Genomic DNA, 26,082 nt, shown 5'->3' with positions numbered 1-26,082 from the left:
GTGGTTCGCTCTGTGCTGGGGGGTGATGCCGGGGCTGCGGCTCGGCTCAGTCCATCTGGGGTTGGGGTGGGAGGGGCACAGGCCCCAGTGCCCCCACCCACCCCACAAGCCCCCTAGAGCCGCGTCCACTCAGCCGGGGGGTCGCGGGGGCCTTTTGGCTTCCCGATGCGAAAGTTATAGCCTGGGGGAGAGACAACAATGAGGGGGAGCCTTCACCTACCCCTCTCCTCCCCCCCCCCCCCCCCAGTCCAGACTCCTCAGATCCAAACTGCTCCAGGGTCTCCCTGCCCAGCCCAGCACTCCTGGGTCCCCTCCCCCTGACAGCCCTGGGCTCTCCCCCATCACCTCCTTCATATCCCCAATCAGAGTCAGGGGCCTGCCTCCCCCCCACACCCATGTCCTACCGAGACCGTTGCCCGGGGAGGCGAGGGGGCTGCAGCCCCTTCCAGGTGAGGCGTCCACGGGCTCGTAGCTGTCCGTAGACTCAAGGCGGGGGGAGCTGGAGGCTGGCGGAAGAGAAAACAATGAGGCCTCCCTGGCTCCTGTTAGGGCCGCCGCTGAGATGCAGCCACCTCTGGGGCGGGGCGGCTGGGGAACAGCCACACAACACCGCACAGGGCCAGCTCGGCCAGCACTGAGATGCGGCTGGGGAAGCCACGGGTGCGAGGCCGTGATGAATGCCGCATGCACTCCCCTTGCCGGGGTTTCCCATCCAGGTACCGAACTAGCCTCCCCCCGTTTATCTGTGTAATCCCCGGCCCTCCTGCACCCACCCCACTCACCCTTCTTCTGGGGAGACGCCAGAAAACCCTGGAGATGAGATGGAGAAAAATGAATGACAGAAACTGACTCATGTCCTTGTCCCCAACCACTAGCCCCCACTCCCCTCCCAGAGCCAGGGAGAGAACCCAGGCGTCCTGAGTCCGAACCCTCCCACCAGCCCCCTCCGGTGCCCCCCTCTGGCTGTGGCTGGCTGGGCAGGGGGTTGCTGGCCCTGGGGGGGGGGGGGGGGTAGAACTCACCGGGGGTTTCACACTGTGCAGCAGGGTCTTCCCATGGCTGGAGCTGGGGCAGGGCGAAGGGGGGCCCCGGGGGCTGGCGTCACCTGGAGCAGAGAGATGGGCAGGGATCAGAGCATGGCCCCCCCGGGCAGCTGGGGGTCCCACCTTCCCAGGTCAGAGCCACCCTAGGACTCTTGAGTCCGAGCCCCCCCTTCTGCATCAGAGCCATGGGCCTGGACTCCTGGGTCCTGTCCCATTCTCCCCCCCCCCCCCCCAGATCAGACCCGTGGTCCCTCCTCGCCCCGGACTCTGGGATCTCCCCCCCAGATCAGATCCATGGTCCCTCCTGGCCCCGGACTCCTGGGTCCCCCCCAAGATCAGACCCATGGTCCCGGATTCCTGGGTCCCCCCCAGATCAGATCCATGGTCGCTCCTGGCCCCGGACTCCTGGGTCCCCCCCCAGATCAGACCCATGGTCCCGGACTCCTGGGTCCCCTTGCCGTACCTGCGCTGGTGGAGTTGGGGGTGTATTCACAGCTGGGGCTGGGTGGCAGGCGTTTCACGGGGCTCCCGGGCAGGGAGTGGGCCTGCAGCCCCCCAAAGCCGCTGGGGTCGATGGGGGACCACCCGGGGCTGCCCCCGCCGGGCCTGGTCTCCCGGGAGGAGGCCGCCGCCGGCCCGCCCCCCCGGCGGAACTTGTTCACCACCGCGTAGGTGTCACTCATCTTGGGGGGCAGGTCCGGGGTGGGCTCGGACGGCACCGAGATGCTCCTGGGGGAGGAAGGGGGGTAGCAACAGTGGCGACAGACAATCTTCCACCCGAGGCCGAGCGAGGGAGAGAAGTCCGGCTCCCTGCCTCCGCCCGTCCTGTAACCAGTAGCCTGGGGGGGGGGTCCGGGGGGAGCAGATACTCAGCACATTGGAGGGGGGGGGGCGGTTGGGGGGTCAAAGCAGGGCATTGTGGAGGATGGGAAGGGGAAGGGAGGGGGGGTGCTCAGAGCCCCCTCCTGGGCTGCAGCTAACACCCAATGGGGCATTAACTCTGACCCCTAATGACTACCCCATTTCCAGGCTACATTGGCAGCTGCTGCAGTTTTAAGGTACCGGCTGCCCCAGAGGTGGCTGCATCCCAGCCTTCCCCGGGCGGCGTTACGTGCGGCTGCTCCCCCCACTGTCCCGCCCCAGAGGTGGCTGCATCTGGCCGCACACTCACCGTAAGACGCTGCTGTGTTTGCCAAGGGGCGCGGGGCGGCGCAGGGACACGGCGTCGTCGTACAGGGGCAGCTGGTTCTGCGGGGAGAGGAAGGGGTGAGCCGGGGAGGGGGGAGCTGGGGGAGACGTCCCGGCCTGGTGCTGACACCGGCTTTTCGCTTCCTCCTGCAGGAAGTGTGACAACGGGCTGCGGGTGCAGGGCAGTTAACCCTGCCGGTGCCAGAGGGCCTGCCCTGGGGAAGGAACAGAGAGTGCCCCCCCTACAGCCTCCGCCTGGCCCCCCATCCCTCCACGTAGCTGCCCCTCCCCAGACACGCCCCTCCCCAGACACACCCCTCCGGCCAGCCGGCCCCAGGGCAGGGACTGGCTGGGAATGGGGCATGGGGCCTGTCCCCTCTAGGGGGCGCCGGCTCCCATCTGGCCCCAGGGCAGGGACTGGCTGGCTCAGGGGGGCTGGGAATGGGGTGTGAGGCCTGTCCCCTCTAGGGGGTGCTGGCTCCCATCTGGCCCCAGGGCAGGGACTGGCTGGCTCAGGGGGGCTGGGAATGGGGCGTGGGGCCTGTCCCCTCTAGGGGGCGCCGGCTCCCATCGGCCCCAGGGCAGGGACTGGCTGGCTCAGGGGGGCGGGGAATGGGGCACGGGGCCTGTCCCCTCTAGGGGGCGCCGGCTCCCATCCAGCCCCAGGGCAGGGACTGGCTGGCTCAGGGGGGCGGGGAATGGGGCACGGGGCCTGTCCCCTCTAGGGGGCGCCGGCTCCCATCCAGCCCCAGGGCAGGGACTGGCTGGCTCTAGGGGGGTGGGGAATGGGGCACAGGGCCTGTCCCCTCTAGGGGGCGCGGCTCCCATCTGGCCCCAGGGCAGGGACTGGCTGGCTCAGGGGGGCAGGGAATGGGGCGTGGGGCCTGTCCCCTCTAGGGGGCGCCGGCTCCCATCTGGCCCCAGGGCAGGGACTGGCTGGCTCAGGGGGGCTGGGAATGGGGCGTGGGGCCTGTCCCCTCTAGGGGGCGCGGCTCCCATCTGGCCCCAGGGCAGGGACTGGCTGGCTCAGGGGGGCTGGGAATGGGGCATGGGGCCTGTCCCCTCTAGGGGGCGCGGCTCCCATCTGGCCCCAGGGCAGGGACTGGCTGGCTCAGGGGGGCTGGGAATGGGGTGTGAGGCCTGTCCCCTCTAGGGGGTGCCGGCTCCCATCTGGCCCCAGGGCAGGGACTGGCTGGCTCAGGGGGGCTGGGAATGGGGCGTGGGGCCTGTCCCCTCTAGGGGGCGCGGCTCCCATCTGGCCCCAGGGCAGGGACTGGCTGGCTCAGGGGGGCAGGGAATGGGGCATGGGGCCTGTCCCCTCTAGGGGGCGCGGCTCCCATCTGGCCCCAGGGCAGGGACTGGCTGGCTCAGGGGGGCTGGGAATGGGGCGTGGGGCCTGTCCCCTCTAGGGGGCGCCGGCTCCCATGCACTTTGTTACCAGCTCACCTATGAACTAAACTTGCAGGGTCTCAGCCCTCTGGGCTTCTCCCCGTGGGGCCAGATGGGAGCTGGCGCCCCCCGGGGAGGGACAGGCCCCGTGTCCAATTCGCCACCCCCACCCCCCGCCCCAGGGAGAGATAATTCACAAGCCCTGAGCATGGGGCAGAAGCCAGGATGTGGGGCTGGGGTCCAGGGCCCCTCCCAGTCCTTTCCTGCTCCACCTTTCAGCCCCATGGAGGGGGGGGGGAAATGGGGAAGGGAGGGAAACTGAGTCCCCCGCTTGCGAGTCCTGCCCCCCACACCCTTCCTCTACTGCTCCAGCCCCCCCCCATGCACCCCAGGTCGCTGCCTTCTCAACTGCTCCAGCCTGCCCCCCAGCCCTCCCCCACCAATTCCCCCCCGTGTGCCCCTCCCCCAAGTGCACCCACTGATTCACACTCTTCCCCCCCAAGACCCTTCAGGCCCCCAGGATCCAGATTCCCCACCACCACCCCCGTACCGCACAGGCCGACGGAGCTGTGTACACCGGGGCTGAATCGAAAGGGGAAGGAAGGCGCATGGGACTTCCTCAAGTGGGGGGAGGGGCCAAGGGGGGTGGACCTGGGGGGGAAATCAGGCTGGGGGGGGGGGGGAAGAGAGAAATGGGAGGGGGAAATCAGAGATGCGGGGATCGGGGCTAGATCGCAGGGTGGGATCATAACCGGGTTAGGGTTAGCGGGTCCCTGCGCCCCCCCGGAGGGGCCAGGCCCTGCGCCCTGTGTGTGTCCCCTTGCGCCCCCTGCTGGAGGGGCCGGGCCCTGCACCGCGTGGGTCCCTGCGCCCCCCGCTGGAGGAGACAGGCCCTGTGCCGTGTGGGTCCCTGCGCCCCCCACTGGAGGGGACTGGCCCTGCGCCGCGTGGGTCCCTGCGCCCCCCACTGGAGGGGACTGGCCCTGCACCGCGTGGGTCCCTGCGCCCCCCGCTGGAGGGGACAGGCCCTGTGCCGTGTGGGTCCCTGCGCCCCCCACTGGAGGGGACAGGCCCTGTGCCGTGTGTGTCCCTGGCGCCCCCTGTTGGAGGGGCCGGGCCCTGTGCTGTGTGGGTCCCTGCGCCCCCCACTGGAGGGGACTGGCCCTGCGCCACGTGGGGCCCTGTGCCGCGTGGGTCCCTGCGCCCCCCACTGGAGGGGACTGGCCCTGCGCCGCGTGGGTCCCTGGCACCCACCGCTGGAGGGGCCGGGCCCTGTGCCGTGTGTCCCCTTGCGCCCCCTGTTGGAGGGGCCGGGCCCTGTGCTGTGTGGGTTCCTGCGCCCCCTGCTGGAGGGGACGGGCCCTGTGCCGTGTGGGTTCCTGCGCCCCCTGCTGGAGGGGACGGGCCCTGTGCCGTGTGTGTCCCTGGCGCCCCCTGCTGGAGGGGACGGGCCCTGTGCCGTGTGTGTCCCTGCGCCCCCCGCTGGAGGGGACGGGCCCTGCGCCGCGTAGGTCCCTGGCGCCCCCTGCTGGAGGGGACAGGCCCTGTGCTGTGTGGGTTCCTGCGCCCCCTGCTGGAGGGGACGGGCCCTGCGCCGTGTGTGTCCCTGGCGCCCCCTGCTGGAGGGGACAGGCCCTGTGCCGTGTGTGTCCCTGGCGCCCCCTGCTGGAGGAGCCGGGCCCTGTGCTGTGTGGGTCCCTGCGCCCCCCGCTGGAGGGGACAGGCCCTGCGCTGTGTGTGTGTCCCTGCCCCGGGGCCCTCTCACCTCCTTGAGGTTCTCGTACTTGGCGGTGGCCAGGGCGGAGCGGAACATCTCGGCCACGGCGTGGAACAGGAACTCGTACTGCTCCTGCCAGACAGGGGACACGGCCGTGTTAGGGGAGTGGGGGCTCCCAGCGGCCCCAGCCCCACCTCTCCCAGCAGGGGGCGCGGTGTGGGCGTCCGGCAGGGGGAGAACCGGGGGGCTCACCAGCGTCTGGACAGCCGACGGTCTCTGCTTTCTCATCGCTAGGACGATGTCGAAAATGCTGAAATTCGGGGGATGCTCTGAAAAACAGGAGAAGGCTCGCGAGTCCGGCAGGGGGCAGCCGCGGGTCGGATGCACGCCCGCGCACACGGACACGCGCGGTACCTGTTGGAGGAGGAGGTGTCTCACGTGCTCCAGGATGCAGATCACGCCGGTCCGGCCACAGCCAGCGCTGCCGGGGAGGAGGAAGCAGGAAGGAAATGGGTGAAGAAGAATTCGCTACCACCGCCTCAAATCAAATCCCTCTCGGGGGCAAAGGGGCCCTTCACCCCACACACTGCCTGCGGGCATTCACTCTGAAACCTAATGACTACAGTTTCAACCTTCACGCGTCTCTGGTGGGTGTTAACTCTGAGCCCTAATGAATGGAGCGATGATGCGGAACCTCTGGGGTACGTTCACTCTGAACCCTAATGGCTATGGCTACAACCTTCATGCATCGCCGGTGCACGTTCACTCTGAAACCTAATGACCATCTGTGGTAGGCGTTCACTCTGAACTCTGACGGACGGTTAAATGGGGCATCCTGGGTGTCGACAGTGGGATGTTTACCCCAAACCGTAAGGCCTGGGTGAACAACGGGGTGTCATCACACTGGGTATTTGCCCTGGACTTTAATGATGGGTTTCAGCAGACATCATCCACCCAGATGGCTGGATTGTTCACTCTGAAGCCTAATGACTGGCGTTTCACTAAGGTCATGGTTTGTCTCAGCATGGCTGTTAGCGGTGAACCCCAATAATTATGTTTTTAAAAGGGGCTATAGCTCATCTCAACAAGGCCGTTAACTCTGAAGCCTAATGATTGTCTTTCAAATGGGGACATAGCTCATTTCAGTATGACCATGACTTCTGAAATATAACAATTGGGGTTGAAATAGGGACACCTTGACATGGCCGTTCACGCTGGATCCTAAAACTTAAGGTTTAAATGAGGGTGTGGCATGTCGAACCGTGACTGTTAACTCAGAACCCTAATGTTTGGTGTTAAATGGTGACTTGATTCATTTTGACATCGGTGTTAACTCTGGATGCTAATGATCGTTGTTTGAGTGGGACTCTGCCCATCTCTGTGCGTTCACTCTGAACCCTACCGCTGGCCATTCAACGACTGCTCTGCGCCACTTCTGAGGTTGCAGAAAAGGGGCAGAGCTCATGGCAGGGGGAGGCAGTCAGAGGATGGGGTTTGGATTGTGGGAGGGGTTTATTTGAGGGTGGGGCTTAATTTTTTCTAGCAGACCCCTGGCTATGAAGATCGCAGTCTCTCTCCATCCTGGGTGAGGGGCTAATGGGGCCCCACTGGGCCCTCCCTCCACTCATTCGCTGCTGAGCCCTCCACCCCCCCCCCCACAGCACAGCACCCCCTACCTGCAGTGCACGCAGATGGGGGCTGAGTCGTCCCCCTGTTTCAATCGCACGTGCTCGATCATCTCCAGGAAATGGCTGTAATTGTCCGGGATCCCGCGGTCCGGCCAGGCCACGTACTGGAAATGGGTGAGGGGCCGCTCCTCCTGGGGAGGGAACGGCTGGCATCAGCCCTGTTCCCCATGACACGGCACCCCCAGCACCCGGTCCTGCCAGGGGAGAGCACCCCCTGCCCAGCCCCTGGCCCTGCTCCCCACAGCACAGCACCCCCCAGTGCCAGCCCTGCCGGGGGAGAGCGCCCCCTGGCCAGACCCCTGCCCCACAGCACAGCACCCCCCAGTGCCAGCCCTGCCGGGGGAGAGCGCCCCCTGGCCAGACCCCTGCCCCACAGCACAGCACCCCCCAGTGCCAGCCCTGCTGGGGGAGAGAGCCCCCTGCCCTCCCCCCGCCCTGCTCCCCACAGCACAGCACCCCCCAGTGCCCACCTCTGCCGGGGGAGAGCACCCCCTGCCCAGCCCCCCACCCCGCAGCACGGCGCCCCCGCAGCTCACTGACGTTCTGGAAGCTGACGCTCAGCGTGCGGACTATCACGTCCGGATTCAGCTCCTGCTCCTTGATCTGAGAGACAGAGACAAGCTGAGCTGCAGACAGAGGCTTCAGGGGGTGCCGACATTGCAGGGTTATGAAGCGCCTTTAGTGTCTCCATACAGAGGCACCGCTGCAGCCACCTCTGGGTGAGGTGAGGAATAGCTGCATATAACGCTGCACAGGGACGGATCAGCTGGAGCAGAGATGCAACCACCTCTGGGGCAGGATGGAGTTGCCCAGCAGCAGTTTGGGACAGGAAGTGAAGGGGAGCTGTGTCTCTCTCCTGGAGAACCCCCCAGGCTGCCCCTGTAACCCCTCCCTGGTACCTGTATGATGGAGAAGGGCCCGATCTGCAGCGGTTCTTGCTTCAGCGGCCAGTAGCGTTCACACTTTTTCTAAGGAGGGAAAGTCAGTTCACAGAGAGTCCATGGGGGTCGCCCCCCAGAGTCCCCCCACAGCCAGGGGATGGGGGTGGGCACGGATTGGCCCCCACACTCACCTTCCCCATCTCCACCTCCCGACAGGCCATGGCAATTACCTGGAAGGAAGGAAGGGAATGAAACAGTTAGGAAAAGAATGAGAGAAGGAGCATGCTCCAAACAGTACCTGGCTGGGCTGGAATAGAGAACCCAGGCGTCCTGGTTCCCAGCACCCCCCCCCCCCCCCCACTAGACCCCACTCCTCTCCCAGAGCCAGGGAGAGAACCCAGGAGTCCTGGCTCCCAGCCCCCCTGCTCTAACCACTAGACACCACTCTCTGGCCTGGGGGTAGCCGTTCATCCCCAGAAGACACCGGATCTTGGTCCGTTTGAATCGGCAGCAGGACCCAGGGGAGTTAAATTTCTGACCTTTTCCTGGCCTGTTTTGCTCCCAGGCTGCGGTTACGCAAAGGGGTATCCGGGAGTGGGACGGCTTGTCCGGCGCTGAGATGCAGCCACCTCTGGGGTGGGGCAGCTGGGGAACAGCCGCACATAACGCCACACAGGGATGGCTCGCCTGGCACTGAGATGCAGCCACCTCTGGGACAGGGCCGCTGGGGACCAGCCGTGCAGCGCTAGCAGAATGGGATTGTCTTCATTTTGTAAGCTCAAATGCTCGTCTCTCTCCGCAGCAGACGTTGGGCCAATAAAAGCTCATCTCGCTCGTGCCAGGGAAGGAAATTTATCAACGAGCCAGAGCCAGGAGATGAATTGATGCTCGGATAGTCTTGGGCGACACATCAGCGGGGAAGAGGGACTAGCCGGCGGGCCAAAGAGTATATACATGTTTCTGTGACTGTCCTGGGAGAAGGTGAGGGAAGATAATGTTGTAGGAGTGTGTGATGATCGAGCTTCAGCTCCGTGCCTGGCATTCAGGCCCCGGCTCGTGAAAGGGCGGCGCGGAATTCTGCCGTGAAAAGCCTCGCACGTCCGCTTCAACACGGTCTCGACGGCTCGGATGGAATGAAAAGATGAGGCCATCCGGATTCCACGCCCAGGAGGCCTACGCATGGCGGCAAGCTTCCTAAAAGTGAGAGTGGCATTTTAGGGAGAGGAACGAGCACGGGCAGTTACTGGTGAAAGTGATGCATAAAGCCACTCACCACGTGGCCTGCGGGGCAGCCTCGTGTGACAAGCGTTATCCCCGCAGCTTCTGAGCCGTGCCAAGCGCCGCAAAGCGAAGCCCTTGGATTTTGCAAAAGCCGCAGGAGATTACGGCAACCTAGCGTCTGTCCTGTCACCAGCAAGTTTCCGGGAGCAGATGGCATCCACGCGGGCAGCTGTCCCGGTCCTGGCACGGGTCCTACTCTTCGCCAGCGCTCAACGGGATGGAATTTGGGGCCTAGAGGCCGTCAGAAGAACACGTCCTGGTCTTTCACCGATGTGACCGTGCAAATTCTGCCCAGTGGGGATCTCTGCGCTTAGCAGAAAGGAACCAGCTCCGACTTGAAGGATTCGATCAGGTCGAGCCCTGCAAATCTGCAAATATCCACATCTGCGGATGTGGCTATCTGCACAAATTGTACAGCCCTGCCCGGATATACGGCTCCGGAGCGCTCCCAAGCGTGGCGAGAAAAGCAAAGGAATTCTAGGTCTGCCAGGAACTGGCAGCGCTCAGCAGACAGGCTCTCTCCTGTAATCCACGTGCCCAAACCAGAAAATCCTTCAGCCTTGGGCTTGGTCCCCAAACGGCTTGCAACCACGGAGCCCCACCGGCGGGAAAGCAGCGCCGCCCCGTGGCTGAAAACGAAGCAGTTCGCGACACTTCCAAGTATTCGCGGCGCAGGATTTGGCTGCGCCAGACCTGTTCAGGAAATGCTGCTGAAAGCAGAAAGATTTGGCCAGGAGCCACTGAATCTCTTTGTGCGGGGAACGGCTGGTGACGGCGCCCGCACCAAATTCTGCGACCCACCGGAAAAGACGAGGGGCAGGACCCTAGGACATTAGATCGGTCCAGCTCCGTCGCCAGGTTCTGCGCAAGGAACAACGCGACAGACGCGCTCCGAAGCCAATCGGGAAAATCATCGGGGACAGACCTGTTCCACTCCTTGGCCCATCCTGGAAATACACCTAATCCGGCGTGCTGCTTCTCCGCCCAACGCCAAGCCCACGCTCCATGACACGCAGACCCGGGGCCTCGAAGAAGCCAGCTGCGGACACACGTGAGACGCGAGCTGACCCTGCAGAGGTAGGCTGAGAGGCTGCCATACGGTTGCCTGTATTGGTGGGCGCAGCAAGAAATCCGCTTGGAGAACGTCCCCGGAGAAACGTGAGTGGCTAAAGAAACTTGCAGAAGGACGATCTACGGAGGGAAACCGACCTCTCCGCAGGAAAGGTCGCCGGCACCGATCCCACGCTCCCCGCAGGCTGGACCACACGCAACGGAGAACCGGCACCCACGCAAGTGTCCCTGGAGCCGATCCCCGGCGGTGGTGCGGAAATTGCAAACTGTGGATCCGTCCGGAGGGGCAAATCACAACGCCGGAGGCATGGAAAGGGCACGTCGGCGCACACCGCAGCCTGAAACTGCAAGGGGTACCCCGGCACATGTAGGAACTGTTAAATTACGCCTGTCTGAACCACGTGCGGGATGTATCGTGTTTGTAGGGGAATAAACGGTACAATTACGCCTGTCTGAACCACGTGCGGGATGTATCGTGTTTGTAGGGGAATAAACGGTACAATTACGCCTGTCTGAACCACGTGCGGGATGCATCGTGTTTGTAGGGGAATAAACGGTACAATTACGCCTGTCTGAACCACGTGCGGGATGTATCGTGTTTGTAGGGGGATTAAACAGTACAATTACGCCTGTCTACATAAGAACATAAGAACGGCCGTACCGGGTCAGACCAAAGATCCATCCAGCCCAGTATCCTGTCTACCGACAGTGGCCAATGCCAGGTGCCCCAGAGGGAGTGGACCAACAGGCAATGATCAAGTGATCTCTCTCCTGCCATCCATCTCCACCCTCTGACAAACAGAGGCTAGGGACACCATTCCTTACCCATCCTGGCTAATAGCCATTAATAGACTTAACCACCATGAATGTATCCAGTTCTCTTTTAAACGCTGTTATAGTCCTAGCCTTCACAACCTCCTCAGGTAAGGAGTTCCACAAGTTGACTGTGCACTGCGTGAAGAAGAACTTCCTTGTATTTGTTTTAAACCTGCTGCCCATTAATTTCATTTGGTGACCCCTAGTTCTTGTATTATGGGAATAAGTAAATAACTTTTCCTTATCCACTTTCTCCACATCACTCATGATTTTATATACCTCTATCATATCCCCCCTTCGTCTCCTCTTTTCCAAACTGAAAAGTCCTAGCCTCTTTAATCTCTCCTCATATGGGACACGTTCCAAACCCCTAATCATTTTAGTTGCCCTTCTCTGAACTTTTTCTAATGCCAGTATATCTTTTTTGAGATGAGACCACATCTGTACGCAGTATTCGAGATGAGGGCGTACCATTGATTTATATAAGGGCAATAATATATTCTCAGTCTTATTCTCTATCCCCTTTTTAATGATTCCTAACATCCTGTTTGCTTTTTTGATCGCCTCTGCACACTGCGCGGACGTCTTCAGAGAACTATCCACGATGACTCCAAGATCTTTTTCCTGACTTGTTGTAGCTAAATTAGCCCCCATCATATTGTATGTATAGTTGGGGTTATTTTTTCCAATGTGCATTACTTTACATTTATCCACATTAAATTTCATTTGCCATTTTGTTGCCCAATCACTTGGTTTTGTGAGATCTTTTTGAAGTTCATCACAGTCTGCTTTGGTCTTAACTATCTTGAGCAGTTTAGTATCATCTGCAAACTTTGCCACCTCACTGTTTACCCCTTTCTCCAGATCATTTATAAATAAATTGAATAGGATTGGTCCTAGGACTGACCCTTGGGGAACACCACTAGTTACCCCTCTCCATTCTGAGAATTTACCATTAATTCCTACCCTTTGTTCCTGGTCTTTTAACCAGTTCTCAATCCATGAAAGGACCTTCCCTTTTATCCCTTGACAACTTAATTTACGTAAGAGCTTTTGGTGAGGGACCTTGTCAAAGGCTTTCTGGAAATCTAAGTACACTGTGTCCACTGGATCTCCCTTGTCCACATGTTTGTTGACCCCTTCAAAGAACTCTAATAGATTAGTAAGACACGATTTTCCTTTACAGAAACCATGTTGACTATTGCTCAACAGTTTATGTTTTTCTATGTGTCTGACAATTTTATTCTTAACTATTGTTTCGACTCATTGGCCCGGTACCGACGTTAGACTTACTGGTTTGTAATTGCCGGGATCACCTCTAGAGCCCTTTTTAAATATTGGCGTTACATTAGCTAACTTCCAGTCATTGGGTACAGAAGCTGATTTAAAGGACAGGTTACAAACCTTAGTTAATAGTTCCGCAACTTCACATTTGAGTTCTTTCAGAACTCTTGGGTGAATGCCATCTGGTCCCGGTGACTTGTTAATGTTGAGTTTATCAATTAATTCCAAAATCTCCTCTAGTGACACTTCAATCTGTGACAGTTCCTCAGATTTGTCACCTACAAAAGCCAGCTCAGGTTTGGGAATCTCCCTAACATCCTCAGCCGTGAAGACTGAAGCAAAGAATCCATTTAGTTTCTCCGCAATGACTTTATCGTCTTTAAGCGCTCCTTTTGTATCTCCATCATCAAGGGGCCCCACTGGTTGTTTAGCAGCTTCCTGCTTCTGATGTACTTAAAAAACATTTTATTACCTTTGGAGTTTTTGGCTAGCCGTTCTTCAAACTCCTCTTTGGCTTTTCTTATTACATTCTTGCACTTAATCTGGCAGTGTTTATGCTCCTTTCTATTTGCCTCACTAGGATTTGACTTCCACTTTTTAAAGGAAGTCTTTTTATCTCTCACTGCTTCTTTTACATGGTTGTTAAGCCACGGTGGCTCTTTTTTAGTTCTTTTACTGTGTTTCTTAATTTGGGGTATACATTGAAGTTGGGCCTCTATTATGGTGTCTTTAAAAAGTGCCCATGCAGCTTGCAGGGATTTCACTTTAGTCACTGTACCTTTTAACTTCTGGTTAACTAACCCCCTCATTTTTGCATAGTTCCCCCTTTTGAAATTAAATGCCACAGTGTTGGGCTGTTGAGATGTTCTTCCCACAACAGGGATGTTGAATGCTATTGTATTATGGTCACTATTTCCAAGCGGTCCTGTTATAGTTACCTCTTGGACCAGCTCCTGCGCTCCACTCAGGACTAAATCTAGAGTTGCCTCTCCCCTTGTGGGTTCCCGTACCAGCTGCTCCATGAAGCAGTCATTTAAAGTATCGAGAAATTTTATCTCTGCATTTCGTCCTGAAGTGAAATGTTCCCAGTCAATATGGGGATAATTGAAATCCCCCACTATTATTGGGTTCTTAATTTTGATAGCCTCTCTAAATTCCCTTAGCATTTCATCATCACTATCACTGTCCTGGCCAGGTGATCTATAATAGATCCCTAATGTTATATTCTTATTAGAGCATGAACCACGTGCGGGATGTATCGTGTTTGTAGGGGGATAAACGGTACAATACACCTGTCTGAACCACGTGCGGGGATGTATCATGTTTGTAGGGGATTAAACGGTACAATTACGCCTGTCTGAACCACGTGCAGGATGTATTGTGTTTGTAGGGGATTAAACGGTACAATTACGCCTGTCTTATTACTTATGTCTTATTTGATAGAAAAGCTGCCCCGGCAGGTGAAGGAGAGATTTCGTGCTCCGCAGAGCCGGGAAAGGTACGCAGGGAGTCAGCCAAGCTGGGACCGATCGTTTAGCGCGAGCAGATAGCGTAAGAGCATTCGAAGTGTGAGAAATCCTCTTTCTGGGTCCGTTTGCAGAGGAAATCCCATCAGGAGCGAGGGGTGTTTGGGGCACACATTGCATCTTTGGGGGTACAGGATCTGGGATGGGGCTGGCCCAGCCCAGAGGAGCGTGCGTGGGTGGCTGAAAGGCCAGGGGTGTCAGGGCGCTGGCGCCCAGCTACGGGGGTGAGCAGGCGACTGCCAGGCCTGGGACCCCGAGAAGCGTTAGACCCACCTTCACCTCGTATTCCCAAATCATGCGCCAGAAATCCAGGACGGTGTGAGGCAGCGGCCCCTGGGTCGCGATGTAGCATCTCTTGTTATTTACCCCCTGGCGGGAGACGAAGGGGGGAAATAAGTCACCCACCACCTGCAGGGCAGCGCCTCCCACTGAACCCCACCCACCCCTGCAGCACAGCATCCCCTGCTGAGCCCCCGCCCACCCCCTGCAGCCCTGCGCCCCCCACTGAGCCCCCCCATCCGTCCCCTGCAGCCTGGTGTCCCCTGCTGAGCCCCCCATCCATCCCCTGCAACCCGGAGCCTCCCACTGAACCCCCCACACCCCTGCAGCCCAGCGCCCCCCGCTGAGCCCCCCATCCGCCCCCTGCAGCCCAGCGTCCCCCGCTGAGCCCCCCATCCGCCCCCTGCAGCCCAGCGCCCCCCGCTGAGCCCCCCATCCGCCCCCTGCAGCCCTGCGCCCCCCGCTGAGCCCCCCATCCGCCCCCTGCAGCCCAGCGCCCCCCGCTGAGCCCCCCATCCGCCCCCTGCAGCCCAGCGCCCCCCGCTGAGCCCCCATCCGTCCCCTGCAGCCCAGCGCCCCCCGCTGAGCCCCCCATCCGCCCCCTGCAGCCCTGCGCCCCCCGCTGAGCCCCCCATCCGACCCCTGCAGCCCAGCGCCCCCCGCTGAGCCCCCCATCCGCCCCCTGCAGCCCAGCGCCCCCCGCTGAGCCCCCCATCCGTCCCCTACTGAGCCCACCCGCCCCCTGCAGCACAGCGCCCCCTAGTGCTGCACTGGATTGGCAGGGCCAGTGCTGGTGCGAGGGGAGAGCGCCCCCTGCTGCGGAGGGAGGGAGTTACCTGGATGAAACTGGCATTGATATAGTCCGTCTGCCCTTCGTCCGTGCAGAGATTCAGAACGACCCGGGTCTGATCATCTGCCGGGGAGAGAGGGAGGGATTGACAAATTCAGACTGGGAATAAGGCACCAATTCTGACCGATGAGAGGAATTACCCAAGGGGCGCAGCAGAGTGTCCGTCTCTGGCTGTTTTTAAATCAAGCTGGGCTGTTCTTCTAAAAGTTCTGCCGCAGGAATTATTTTGGGGCCGTTCTCTGGCCTGTGGGATACAGGGGGTGAGATGAGACACTCACAATGGTCCCTTCTGGCCTGGGAATCTGTGAATCTATGAAACCCGGCCCTGAGATGCGGCCACCTCTGGGGTGGGGCAGCCGGGGGAAACAGCCGCACATAACGCTGCCCGGAAATGGCTTGCCTAGAGCTGAGATGCAGCCAGCTCTGAGGCAAGGCAGCTGGGGGAACAGCTGCACATAACGCTGCACATTTCAGTGCCAGCAACCCCCTCCCACACTCACATGGCAGGATGTCTTTATACCGATTCTTCTTGATATTCTCTTTCCTGCCCCCAGCCTCCGCGGAGAACCCCTGTTGCTGCCGGAAGGCGCTGGCTTGGGCCTTGATGTCCTGGGTGGAGAGAGAGGACAGGAGGGGGATTAGGAGGCCGTGGAGAAGACGGGGTTAAACAGGGAGACTGAGCAAGCACCCCAGCAGCCGATAGCTCTGTGATTCCCACAGCTAATGCCCTGGCTCCCTAATACTCAAGTATACGGCACCCCGTTCCCTGTGACCGCAGCCCCTTTTCCCAACTCAGACTTCCCAGCACCCCCAAACTCCAAGGCTAAGATTAGCCCGGCACTGAGATGCAGCCACCTCTGGGGCGGGGCAGCTGGAGAAACAGCTGCACATAACGCGGCACAGAGACAGCTCGCATGAGGATGATCATTCCTGAGCACTGGAGTCAGGTTTATTTTGGGAACAGGCTGGTTCTGACCTCGCCAGTAGCGGACCAGCCGGTCCTGCCAGCTCCGGGCCCCAGCGTGAGCACACCCACGCCCATCCTGGAACAGGCAGGAGAAAAAAAACCCCACCCCTGCCATGGAACTACCCTCCAGGGAGAGTTAATCTGTGCAGGAGTTGCTTCCAGAATGAGAGCCAGGACTCCTGGGTTCTCTCCCCGGCTCTGGGAGGGGAGTGGGGTCTAGGGGTTAGAGTGGGGGGGCTGGGAGCCAGGACTCCTGGGTTCCATCCCCAGCTCTGGGAGGGGAGTGGGGTCTAGGGGTTAGAGTGGGGGGGCTGGGAGCCAGGACTCCTGGGTTCTCTCCCCGGCTCTGGGAGGGGAGTGGGGTCTAGGGGTTAGAGTGGAGGGGCTGGGAGCCAGGACTCCTGGGTTCCATCCCTGGCCCTGGGAGGGGACTGGCATCTAGTGGGTTAGAGGGGGGGGGGCTGGAAACCAGGACTCCTGGGTTCTCTCTCTGTCACTGGAAGGGGAGTGGAGTCTAGTGATTAGAGCATGGGGGCTGGGAGCCCGGACTCCTGGGTTCTATTCCCAGGTCTGGGAGGGGAGGGGGCTCTAGTGGGTAGAGCAGGGGGGCTGGGAGGTAGGAATGGAGGGCTCAGGGAGGTGGGCTCTAGGGGGCACTAGCTCCCTTCAGCCCCAGGGCGGAGGAGTGGCTGGGTCAGTATTTCGCAGGCGGGGGTTTACAGTGGACGGCAGGGATCCCAGGAGTTGGCAGTTCTCCGCTGGAGCCTGCCAGCGGCCGGGCTGTTTGCCACAGCTCCAGCTCGGCCCCGGTGGTTTGTGCTCTTGCATTGCCAAGGTTTGGCTGTGGCGGTTTTGTCGACTAAGGCTGGAGAAAAGCAGGTGTGGAACGAAGAGGGTAGCAGGAGACAGGCAGGTTCTGCAGCTTCTCAGCAGATAAAAGTTTCTTGCATTAAGGATCAGGGCATGTCACGGAGTTTTTGATGTTCATTTCCTCCATTTTTTCCCCAAAAAAAGTTTTGGTGGGGCGGGGGAAAGAGAAAGAACAGGACCGAGAAAACCTGGGTCTGAGCGGCCCGGGCAGCTTTCGGCTTCTCAGTGCCGAATTTGGCTAAATCACACAGTTTTTGGTTATTCATTCCCTAGGTTTGGTTTTTTAATTTCCAAAAGGACAGAGGGAAGAGAAAGACCCAGAGGGAGAAGATCTGGAGCAGAGAAGCTCCCGCGGCTTCCGAACTCTCCGGCTGACGGAGATTTTTCGCCATCACAATTTTTTTCGTAGTTTCCCCCCTGTGTCCCGACGGCTGGAGGCAAAAGGGAGAAAACCGGGATGTTGTCGGCACGGTGGATCCCCTGATCTGTACCCTGTGGGGGATGGTGCGAGGGCCAGAGCTCTGGATGGAGGGCGCGGGGGATATTAGCCATGTAGGGTGCAGAGAGACAGGGGATCAGGGGAGGAAATTTGACCAGCCCCCCGCAGCACGGCACCCCCCAGCGCCCGGCCCCGACTGCCAGGGGAGAGCGCCCCCTGCAGAGCCTTACACCTCATGCCCCACAGCATGCCGCCCCCTAGAGAGGTCCATTTCCCCGCACTGTTGCATTCACTTTCAGGATCCGTGTTTTCAGTTCCCAGGACTGACTAACCCCATGGGGCAGCTTCTGCTTTTCACTTCAGCTCTGCTGCACGGGGCTGGTGAGCAGCCCCTGTTCTGAGCAAGGGAGCAGAGCCTGTCAGCCATCCTGTGCGGCGTTATGCGCAGCTGTTCCCCAGCTGCCCTGCCCCAGAGATGGCTGCATCTGAGCGCTGGTCAAGCCATCCCGATCTCTAGACCCAGTACAGTGGAATGAAAACAGCTGTACATAAGTCTGGAATATGAGATGGGGATTTAATAAAGGGAGTGGCTGGCTTAGGGGGTGGGGAGTGGGGCACGGGGCCTTTCCCCACTAGGGGGTGCCGGCTTCCATCACTTTCCCTTCCCCCCCACCTGGCCCCAGCCCGGAGGTAGCTGGGATTTGGTTTGGGCTACATTTATATAGGAAATCAGCAGCTGAAGCCAGGCGAGAGACAAGGGAACAAAGTCCCTTCTGGAAAATTCATTTCCCTGTCAGAGGGGAGGACGGGCCAGCACGAAGCTGCACAGAATTAACCCTCCCCACCACGCTCACTCCCAGCACGACTCTGGAAAGCCACAGGGGAAACTGAGGCACCAAGTTGAGGCAGGACCTGGCCAAGGTGACACTGAGAGAACCCAGGAGTCCTGGCTCCCAGCCCCACCCTGATCTAATCCGCTACACCCCACACCCCTCCCAGAGCTGAGGATGGAACCCAGGAGTCCTGGTTCTTAGTTTTAGCCTATAAAAAGAACCTTCTGCTGTTTTATACTGTGACAACCAGTGAACTTTGCTGCTCCCCAGAAATAGCTGCATCTCAGTGCCGGGCAAGCCATCCCCATCTGGCATTATGCGTGGCTGCTCCCTGGGTGCCCTGTCCCAGAGCTGGCTGCATCTCAGCACTGGGCCATCCTACTATGATGTGATGTGCAGTTGTTCCCCAGCTACCCCGCCCCAGAGGTGGCTGCATTTCAGCACTGAGAGCAAGCAGTGTGGTTTGTAACTGCAGGAGGCAGCTGTCGTTTTAAGAGGGGCTATTTCATGCGCTATCAATGCTATGTCACAAGCCACAGTGATAAGGGGAAATTTGCATTTGGTGCCTGCTCAACACAGGGTCTATTTGAACCAGCACCAGGACCCAGTGAAGGTGAATTTCTGATTATGTCACAGCTTTTTCTGCTCCCAGGCTGTGGTTATGCAAAGGAGTAGCTGGGAGTGTGACTGGAACGGCTCGCCCGGCGCTGAGATGCAGCCACCTCTGGGGATGGGGAGCTGGGGAACCGCCGCACATAACGCCGCACAGGGACGGCTCGCCCAGCGCTGAGATGCAGCCACCTCTGGGAATGGGGAGCTGGGGAACCGCCGCACATAACGCCGCACAGGGACGGCTCGCCCAGCGCTGAGATGCAGCCACCTCTGGGGTGGGGCAGCTGGGGAACAGCCGCAGACTGTTATCAGAAGGGACTGTCCTTACTGAATCCCTCACTTCACTTCTCTTGTGGGTTCTCTCCCCGGCTCTGGGAAGAGAGTGGGTCTAGTGGTTAGAAGAGGGCATGGGGCTGGGAGCCAGGACTCCTGGGTTCTCTCCCTGGCTCTAGGAGGAGAGGGGAAGGTCTAGTGGTTAGTGCGGAGGGGGGAGGGAGAAGTGAAACAGAAGGGGAAAGTGGATGCCATGTTTGGGTTCCCAGCAATTTCACTTCAGTTTAATGACCTGATTGCTAGTAACACAAACCAGAGAATATTCTTTACTCTGGGAATTTCCTTCAGACCGAATCGATTGCTCAGACCGAACGGCTGATTTCCACTGGATTCCCAGCTCTTGACCTGTCTAGATGCAGCGGTACCTTGCCCAGGACTGAGATGCAGCCACTTCTGGGGTGAGGCAGCTGGGGAACAGCCGCACTGTGACACTAGAAACGTTTTCAGGAAGAAACAATGGGGAATGTAGCGGTCGGAAAGCATCCACCTGCTGGGGTTTGGCTGGGTCACCCCAAGATGGAGGGGAAATGTAATGACCCTAGGGGGCACTTTCCACGGAAAGGCACCTCCAAATGAATAGCACCCACTAACGATTTCAGGCCAGCACTGACTGCCAGGGGAGAGCACCCCCTGCCCCACTCCCCACAGCACGGTGCCCCCCAGGACCCAGCCCTGGCTGCCAGGGGATAGTGCCCCCTGGCCAGGCCCCCGCCCCGCAGCACGGAGCCCCCCACCCCGTGCCCAGCCCTGGCTGCCAGGAGGATCTGTTGAATGTTGTAGCGATGCCCAGGGCCCACAAAGGTGCTGGCGGTGCAGGAAACCTGCGGGCAAAGCTGGAGCAGCTATTGGCTGGATTTCGCCATTTCTCGGCTCTGCCTTGCCCCGGGCCTGAAAACTTGCACTGCTCCGGGCAGTGATGGGCGACACAGCCGGCCACCCGCCAAGGGACCCGGAACTGAGACTTCCAATAGCGTCTCATAGGATCAGCCCAGGGCACCCAGCCCCCCAATCCCTGGCTCTAACCACTAGCCCCTGCTCCCCTCCCAGAGCTGGGGAACGAACTCAGGACTCCTGGCTCCCAGCCCCCCTGTTCTAACCACTAGACCCCACTCCCCTCCCAGAGCCGGGGAGAGGACCCAGGCGTCCGGGCTCCCTGCAGCTCTGGCTCTTGCTGGCCGGCAGGTGAGGAGTTAACTCTGTGCACGGCAGGAGCAGTGGAAAGTTAAACCCAAGCCCCAGATTAATGATTACAGAAAGAAACTTGCACTGGAGCTGGAGACGAGCGGAGGGTGTCGGACGCCTGGGTTCTCTGCGCAGCTCCGGGAGGGCAGTGGGGGGTCCAGTGCTTTAGAGCGGGGTGCCGGAGCTGGGAGCCAGGACTCCTGGGTTCTCTCCCTGGCTCTGGGAGGGCAGTGGGGGCTAGTGGGTTAGAGCGGTGGGGGGGGGGGGGGGGCTGGGAGCCAGGACTCCTGGGTTCTCTCCCCGGCTCTGGGAGGGCAGTGGGGGCTAGTGGGTTAGAGCGGGGGGGGGGGCTGGGAGCCAGGACTCCTGGGTTCTCTCCCTGGCTTTGGGAGCGGAGTGGGGGCTAGTGGGTTAGAGCGGGGGGCTGGGAGCCAGGACTCCTGGGTTCTCTCCCCGGCTCTGGGAGGGGAGTGGGGGCTAGTGGGTTAGAGCAGGGGGGGGGGGGGCTGGGAGCCCGGACTCCTGGGTTCTCTCCCTGCTGGGGGCGGGATTTCCCGGGGATCCGGGCGGCGCAGGGGCTGGCGCGGGGTCTCGGCTCCCCCCGCGGCCCGGCCTCACCTGGAACTCCTGGCCCAGCCGGGCCGGGCCGGGCTCGGCGCCCAGGAACGCCTGCAGCGTCTGGTCCAGGCGGCTCATGCTGCCCCGCGGCCGGAGCGAGGGCGCAGGTCGGAGCGGACTGAAGAGGAAGTTGAGGTCCCCGCCCCCCAACGGGCCGGTTGGACGAGCCCAGACCTGAGCCTGGCGGGCCGCCAGCCAGGGGAGCGAGCGCGGCTGTCCCCGTCTGCGGCTGCCTGGCTGGGAGAACCCAGGCGTCCGGGCCCATCCTCACCTGGGGGATCCAGCCCAAGCCGGGAATCTCCCCAACCTCTGGGGCAGGGTCGCTGAGAACAGCGCCAGAGGTGGCTGCATCTCAGCGCCGGTCGAGCCCTCCCCGAGCGGCGTTATGTGCCGCTGTTCCCCCGTGTGCCCTTCCCCAGAGGTGGCTGCATCTCAGCGCCGGCCGAGCCCTCCCTGTGCAATTTTTGCTATACGTTTGTGGGTAGTTTTGCTCTGGGTTGTTTCCTTCCCCTTCTCGGAGCCCTCTGGCTTCCTGGGGATGGCCCTGCCTGCCCCGCAGTTGGGGGGAGCGGGGCTCAGCGTGCCAGTTGCCAGCCCTTCTTGGGGACCGGCCCGCTTCCCCCCCATCCCTTAGTGGGATCCTCTCCCCTCCCAACCCCCTCAGCTGGGATCCCCTCCCCCAGAATGCCCCCAAGCTGCCCTATAACAGCCCCTTCTCGACACCACCCCTCCGCTGTGGTGCTAAAGGTAAATTCTCAGCCTTTGCCCCCGTGTCTGAGCTCAGGGCTTTGTGCACCTCCCAGCAGTCAGGAAATGACCTGCAGCGGAGACTAACCTCACCACATGTGCCCGCTGCAATTCCGCTGTGACCAGGGCATTAATATCGGGTATTTTGCTACATGGGGAGGGCTTGCCCAGCACTGAGATGCAGCCAACTCTGGTGCAGGGCAGGTGGGGAACAGCCACACATAACTCTGCACAGGAACGGGTCACCCGGCACAGAGATGCAGCCACCTCTGGTGCGGGGCAGCTGGGGAACAGCTACACATAACTCTGCACAGGGATGGGTCACCCGGCACAGAGATGCAGCCACCTCTGGTGCGGGGCAGGTGGGGAACGGCCATTTATAACACTACCTCAAAGGACTTTAGGACAGGAAGTGAAGGCGTTTTCTGTATCTCAATGACACAGGGGGCTTAGGGAACCCTAAATCTGGATCTCCATCTGGATTTGGCCAGGACACTGGCGATCCACCCTCAGCTCTGTGGGACAGGGTCTGCGGAGAGATCAAGGCCTTCGTTTTCATGCCGGATGTATGACGCAGAAGAGCAGGGCTACCCGGGGCCGTAGGGAGACTGAGAGGCCTGGTCTGGAGAGGAGGAACTGACCCAGGTAGCACGTCTCCCGCCCCGGCCTTCTCCTGGGGATAGCGGGGCTGGGGCCTGGGGGAAGGGCTGAGCGGCAAGGGTGAGACATCCACCCCGTGGGGAAGTCACAGGACCCTGACTTCGCCTGGAACCTGTGGGGAGGAACTGGAAAGAGGAGAATGTGATCGGAACAACAGCAACGGGAGACTCGTGTAGTAGAGAGGGTGGGGGGAGGTGTGGGGAGCCAGGACTCCTGGGTTCCATCCCCAGCTCTGGGGGGGGGGGAGTGGGGTCTAATGGTTAGAGCAGGGGGGCTGGGAGCCAGGACTCCTGGGTTCTATCCTGGGATCCAGGAGGGGAGTGGGGGTCTAGTGGTTAGAGCTGGGGGGGGGGGGGGCTGAGAGTCAGGCCTCAGTTGTTTTCAAATGTGGCCACCAGGGGCTTTTCTTGCGGCCACAGCCACAGGGGGAGCGATGGGGGCAAAGCAGCGGCCCCTCCCCTGGGGCCACCAGCAGAGGTCGGGCCCTGCCACCCTCTGGAGAGACAAACACTGAAGGAGCTTGGGGCGGCCAGTGAGTTCACCCCCCCATTGCCCTGATCCCCGCTGCCTCCTCCAGCCCTGGGCTTTGGCCATGCAGCAACAGGCTCTGGCCTTACCGCCTCCTCTGGCCCTCGGCTCCAGCCGCCCCAGTGGAGGGCTCCGGCCTCCAGCTCACCACCACCCCTCCCTCATCCACCCTAGCCCCCGCTACCTTCTCTGGCCCAGGCTTCAGCTGTATGGCCCCAGGCTCCATCCCCCATGCACAGGGCTTTGGGCTCGGGCGATAGGATCCGGCCTTGGGGCTCTGGTCCCGCCTGTGCAGCGGTGGGGTGCTGGCCCTGCCTCCCCTGCCCCCTGCCCCCCATCGCCCCAGCCCCCACTGCCTCCCCCGCCTGCCGCTACCTCCCTACCCAACTCCCCATCCAGGGCATGATATATTGATTAATATCACTTTTCACAGCAGGCTGTGAAAAAAGTGATATGAACATACAAGTGTCACTTTTCACAGCAGCAGACTTACTAGCTAACAAGTCTTTTTTTAAAAAAAAAAAAAATCAAAGGAAACAACAACAACAAAGACAAGAATGTGCAAAGCATCTTGTTTGTTTCTATTCTCTTTAGGTCCAGTAAAGAATAGAGACAACGGTACATGATTTTTATTATTGAAAAAAAAAAAAAGCCCCACATAAATAAATCACAAGGATTTGGATTTGTGCATATTTATTTGTTTTTCCTAAAGTTAATTAAGTATTTTAGGACAAATTGTCAAAGTGGCCACCAGCAAGATTTGGTAGCTGCATTCTGAGGCCACTGAAAAATTTGTTGTGAGAACCCCTGCCCTGAGGAAGAGGACTAGAGTCAGGGACAGAACCCAGGAGTCCTGGCTCCCAGCTCCAACCACTAGACCCCACTCCCCTTCCAAAAACCCAGGAGTCCTGGCTCCCAGCCCCCCCCCCCCCCCGGTTAAACCACTAGACCCCACTCCCCTCCCAGAGCCAGGGAGAGAACCCAGGAGTCCTGGCTCCCAGCACCAACCACTAGACCCCACTCCCCTTCCAAAAACCCAGGAGTCCTGGCTCCCAGCCCCCCCTGCTCTAACCACCAGCTCCCACTCCCCTCCCAGAGCCAGGGAGAGAACCCAGGAGTCCTGGCTCCCAGCCCCCCCCCCTGCTCTAACCACCAGCTCCCACTCCCCTCCCAGAGCCAGGGAGAGAACCCAGGAGTCCTGGCTCCAAGCCCCCGTCCTGCTGGAGCACTCCGACATTGCTAAGCAGCATTGTGATGTCAGACACACCATGCTGTGATGTCACGGGGCAGGGGGCTGATGGGAGGAGCCAGCAGGATGATGTCATGGGGCTGCCCCACGCTCCCCCCAGAGGATGAGGATGGTGCAACGTGCCTGGGTGATGACACGGTGCCAGGATGTCCTAGCACATCATGATGCAATGCGATGATGTCACAGTGTAGCATGATGTAACCACTCAGTACAGTGATGTCATCATATCTCAGCATGACGACACAACGGCACAGCCCAGCGCTGGTGTGTCTCGCAACACAATGGAGTGTGGTGATGTCGCAGTGCACTAAGATGACATCACGGCCCAGCATCATGTGTTACACGGTGACGTCATGGCCCAGTGACCAGCTGTCACCCCCAGTCCCTGCCCCGATGGCCGTCGAAACCCACCCCGCTCTCTGATTGGTGGACGTCTGGTAATAGCCTCTCGGGATTGGCAGGATTAGTCTCTAAACCCGCCCCTTCGGCTCGCTCTGCGCTCCCTGATTGGCTAAGGCTTGTGACAGTCTGGCCCAAAGTTGCGTCTGCACCGCCTCGCTCTCTGATTGGGTGCTACCCGGCACGCCGGGCCACGCCTCCCACGCTTCATGCCCTGTGATTGGAGGGAGGCGCCGTCGGCCCCGCCCTTTCCCCCGCGTTCGGTTCCGTGCTGCGCGGGGCCAGGATCGAGGCTGCCGGAGGAGCGCAGGGGAGACCCTCGGGCGCGCGCATGGTGAGGGGAGGGGGAGATCCCCCCCTACTGCCACGTGGGTTAGGAGGGGAGCCCCCCCCAGGGCCCCATGGGGAGGGGGAGAGACTCCCAGTGGGGGAGGAGGGGAGACCCCCCAGAGCCCCATGGGGAGGAGGGGAGACCCCCAGTTGCGGAGGAGGGGAGACCCCCCCAGAGCCCCATGGGGAGGAAGGGAGACCCCCAGTGGGGGAGGAGGGGAGACCCCCCCAGAGCCCCATGGGGAGGAGGGGAGACCCCCAGTGGGGGAGGAGGGGAGACCCCCCCAGAGGCCAATGGAGAGGGAGGAGACCCCCAGTTGCGGAGGAGGGGAGACCCCCCCAGAGCCCTATGGGGAGGGGGGGAGACCCCCAGTGGGGGAGGAGGGGAGACCCCCCAGAGCCCCATGGGGAGGAGGGGAGACCCCCAGTTGCGGAGGAGGGGAGACCCCCCCCAGAGCCCCATGGGGAGAGGGAAGCCCCTGATGCATCCCTGCCGGGCGTTATGTGTTGGTGTTACTGAGCTGCCCTCTCCAGAGGGGAGGCATCTCAACATCCCTCTATGCCTGGCCTGCTCTCCGTTGTGAAAGATCCCCAGGATCTGCAGGGGGAGGGCTCCCCCGATGCTGAGATGCAGCCACCTCTGGGGCGGGTCAGCTGGGAAACAGCCACACATAACAGCACATGGGGAGGGCTCCCCCGACGCTGAGATGCAGCCACCTCTGGGGTGGGTCAGCTGGGAAACAGCCGCACATAACAACACATGGGGAGGGCTCGCCCAGCACTGAGATGCAGCCACCTCTGGGGTGGTGAAGCTGGGGGGGCAGCACCCAGGAGTGCTGTGGTGGTGAAGAAGGGGGTGGATCTGGGCTCTGCCCCGGGAGAAGGGGGCATTGGTGTTATAAGGGGGGTGCTGCCGGCCCTGCTGTGCTAAGCTTGGTGCCATTAAGCTCCCGGTGGGAAGGCGATTAGTGAACAGGGCTATTTCCTGCCGGCTCCTGCCTGGCATCGCTGCTGGGGCATGTGACAGCGATTAGTGATTAATGCTGGTCTGACCGGCTTGGCCCAGCCCTGCCGGCTGCTGGGAGCGGCCCGGGCTGGCCGTGGCTCCGGGCCTGAACAGCGACTTGGGTCCGTCTGGTGTTCTCACCTCCATGGGGGGTGGAGTGGGGTCTAGTGGGTTAAGGCGAGGGGGGCTGGGAGCCAGGACTCCTGGGTCCCCTCCCTGGTTCTGGGAGGGGAGTGGGGTCTAGTGGTTAGAGCGGGGGAGCCAGGCGCCAGGACTCCTGGGTTCTCTCTCCAGCC

General features: G+C 60.7%; 1 protein-coding gene across 1 annotated transcript; it reads right to left on the bottom strand.

Annotated features, from left to right (window-relative positions):
- Nucleotides 1-113: 113 nt before the first annotated feature.
- PTPN18 (protein tyrosine phosphatase non-receptor type 18) lies at nucleotides 114-20,945 on the bottom strand. The gene is made up of 17 exons (XM_065422984.1): nucleotides 20,868-20,945; nucleotides 15,514-15,622; nucleotides 15,000-15,076; nucleotides 14,158-14,253; nucleotides 8,098-8,136; nucleotides 7,925-7,993; nucleotides 7,566-7,628; nucleotides 7,014-7,156; nucleotides 5,752-5,818; nucleotides 5,590-5,664; nucleotides 5,386-5,469; nucleotides 2,215-2,291; nucleotides 1,507-1,772; nucleotides 1,023-1,105; nucleotides 783-810; nucleotides 405-506; nucleotides 114-181 (listed from the first exon to the last, which is right to left on the bottom strand). Exons 1-17 carry the CDS (start codon nucleotides 20,943-20,945, stop codon nucleotides 114-116), a joined length of 1,524 nt encoding a protein of 507 aa, XP_065279056.1.
- Nucleotides 20,946-26,082: the final 5,137 nt, after the last annotated feature.

This window comes from Emys orbicularis, assembly GCF_028017835.1.
Source record: "Emys orbicularis isolate rEmyOrb1 chromosome 21 unlocalized genomic scaffold, rEmyOrb1.hap1 SUPER_21_unloc_1, whole genome shotgun sequence".
NCBI classification, from domain to species: domain Eukaryota; kingdom Metazoa; phylum Chordata; order Testudines; family Emydidae; genus Emys; species Emys orbicularis.
This window is presented reverse-complemented; position numbering and strand designations above follow the sequence as displayed.

Coding starts and splice junctions, on each gene's coding strand:
- PTPN18 (XM_065422984.1), bottom strand. CDS start 20,945: ATGAGCCGCCTGGACCAGACGCTGCAGGCGTTCCTGGGCGCCGAGCCC. Junction 7,994..8,097: donor GGGAGGTGGAGATGGGGAAG/GTGAGTGTGGGG, acceptor TTCCCTCCTTAG/AAAAAGTGTGAACGCTACTG. Junction 5,819..7,013: donor CCCATCTGCGTGCACTGCAG/GTAGGGGGTGCT, acceptor CCTCCCCGGCAG/CGCTGGCTGTGGCCGGACCG.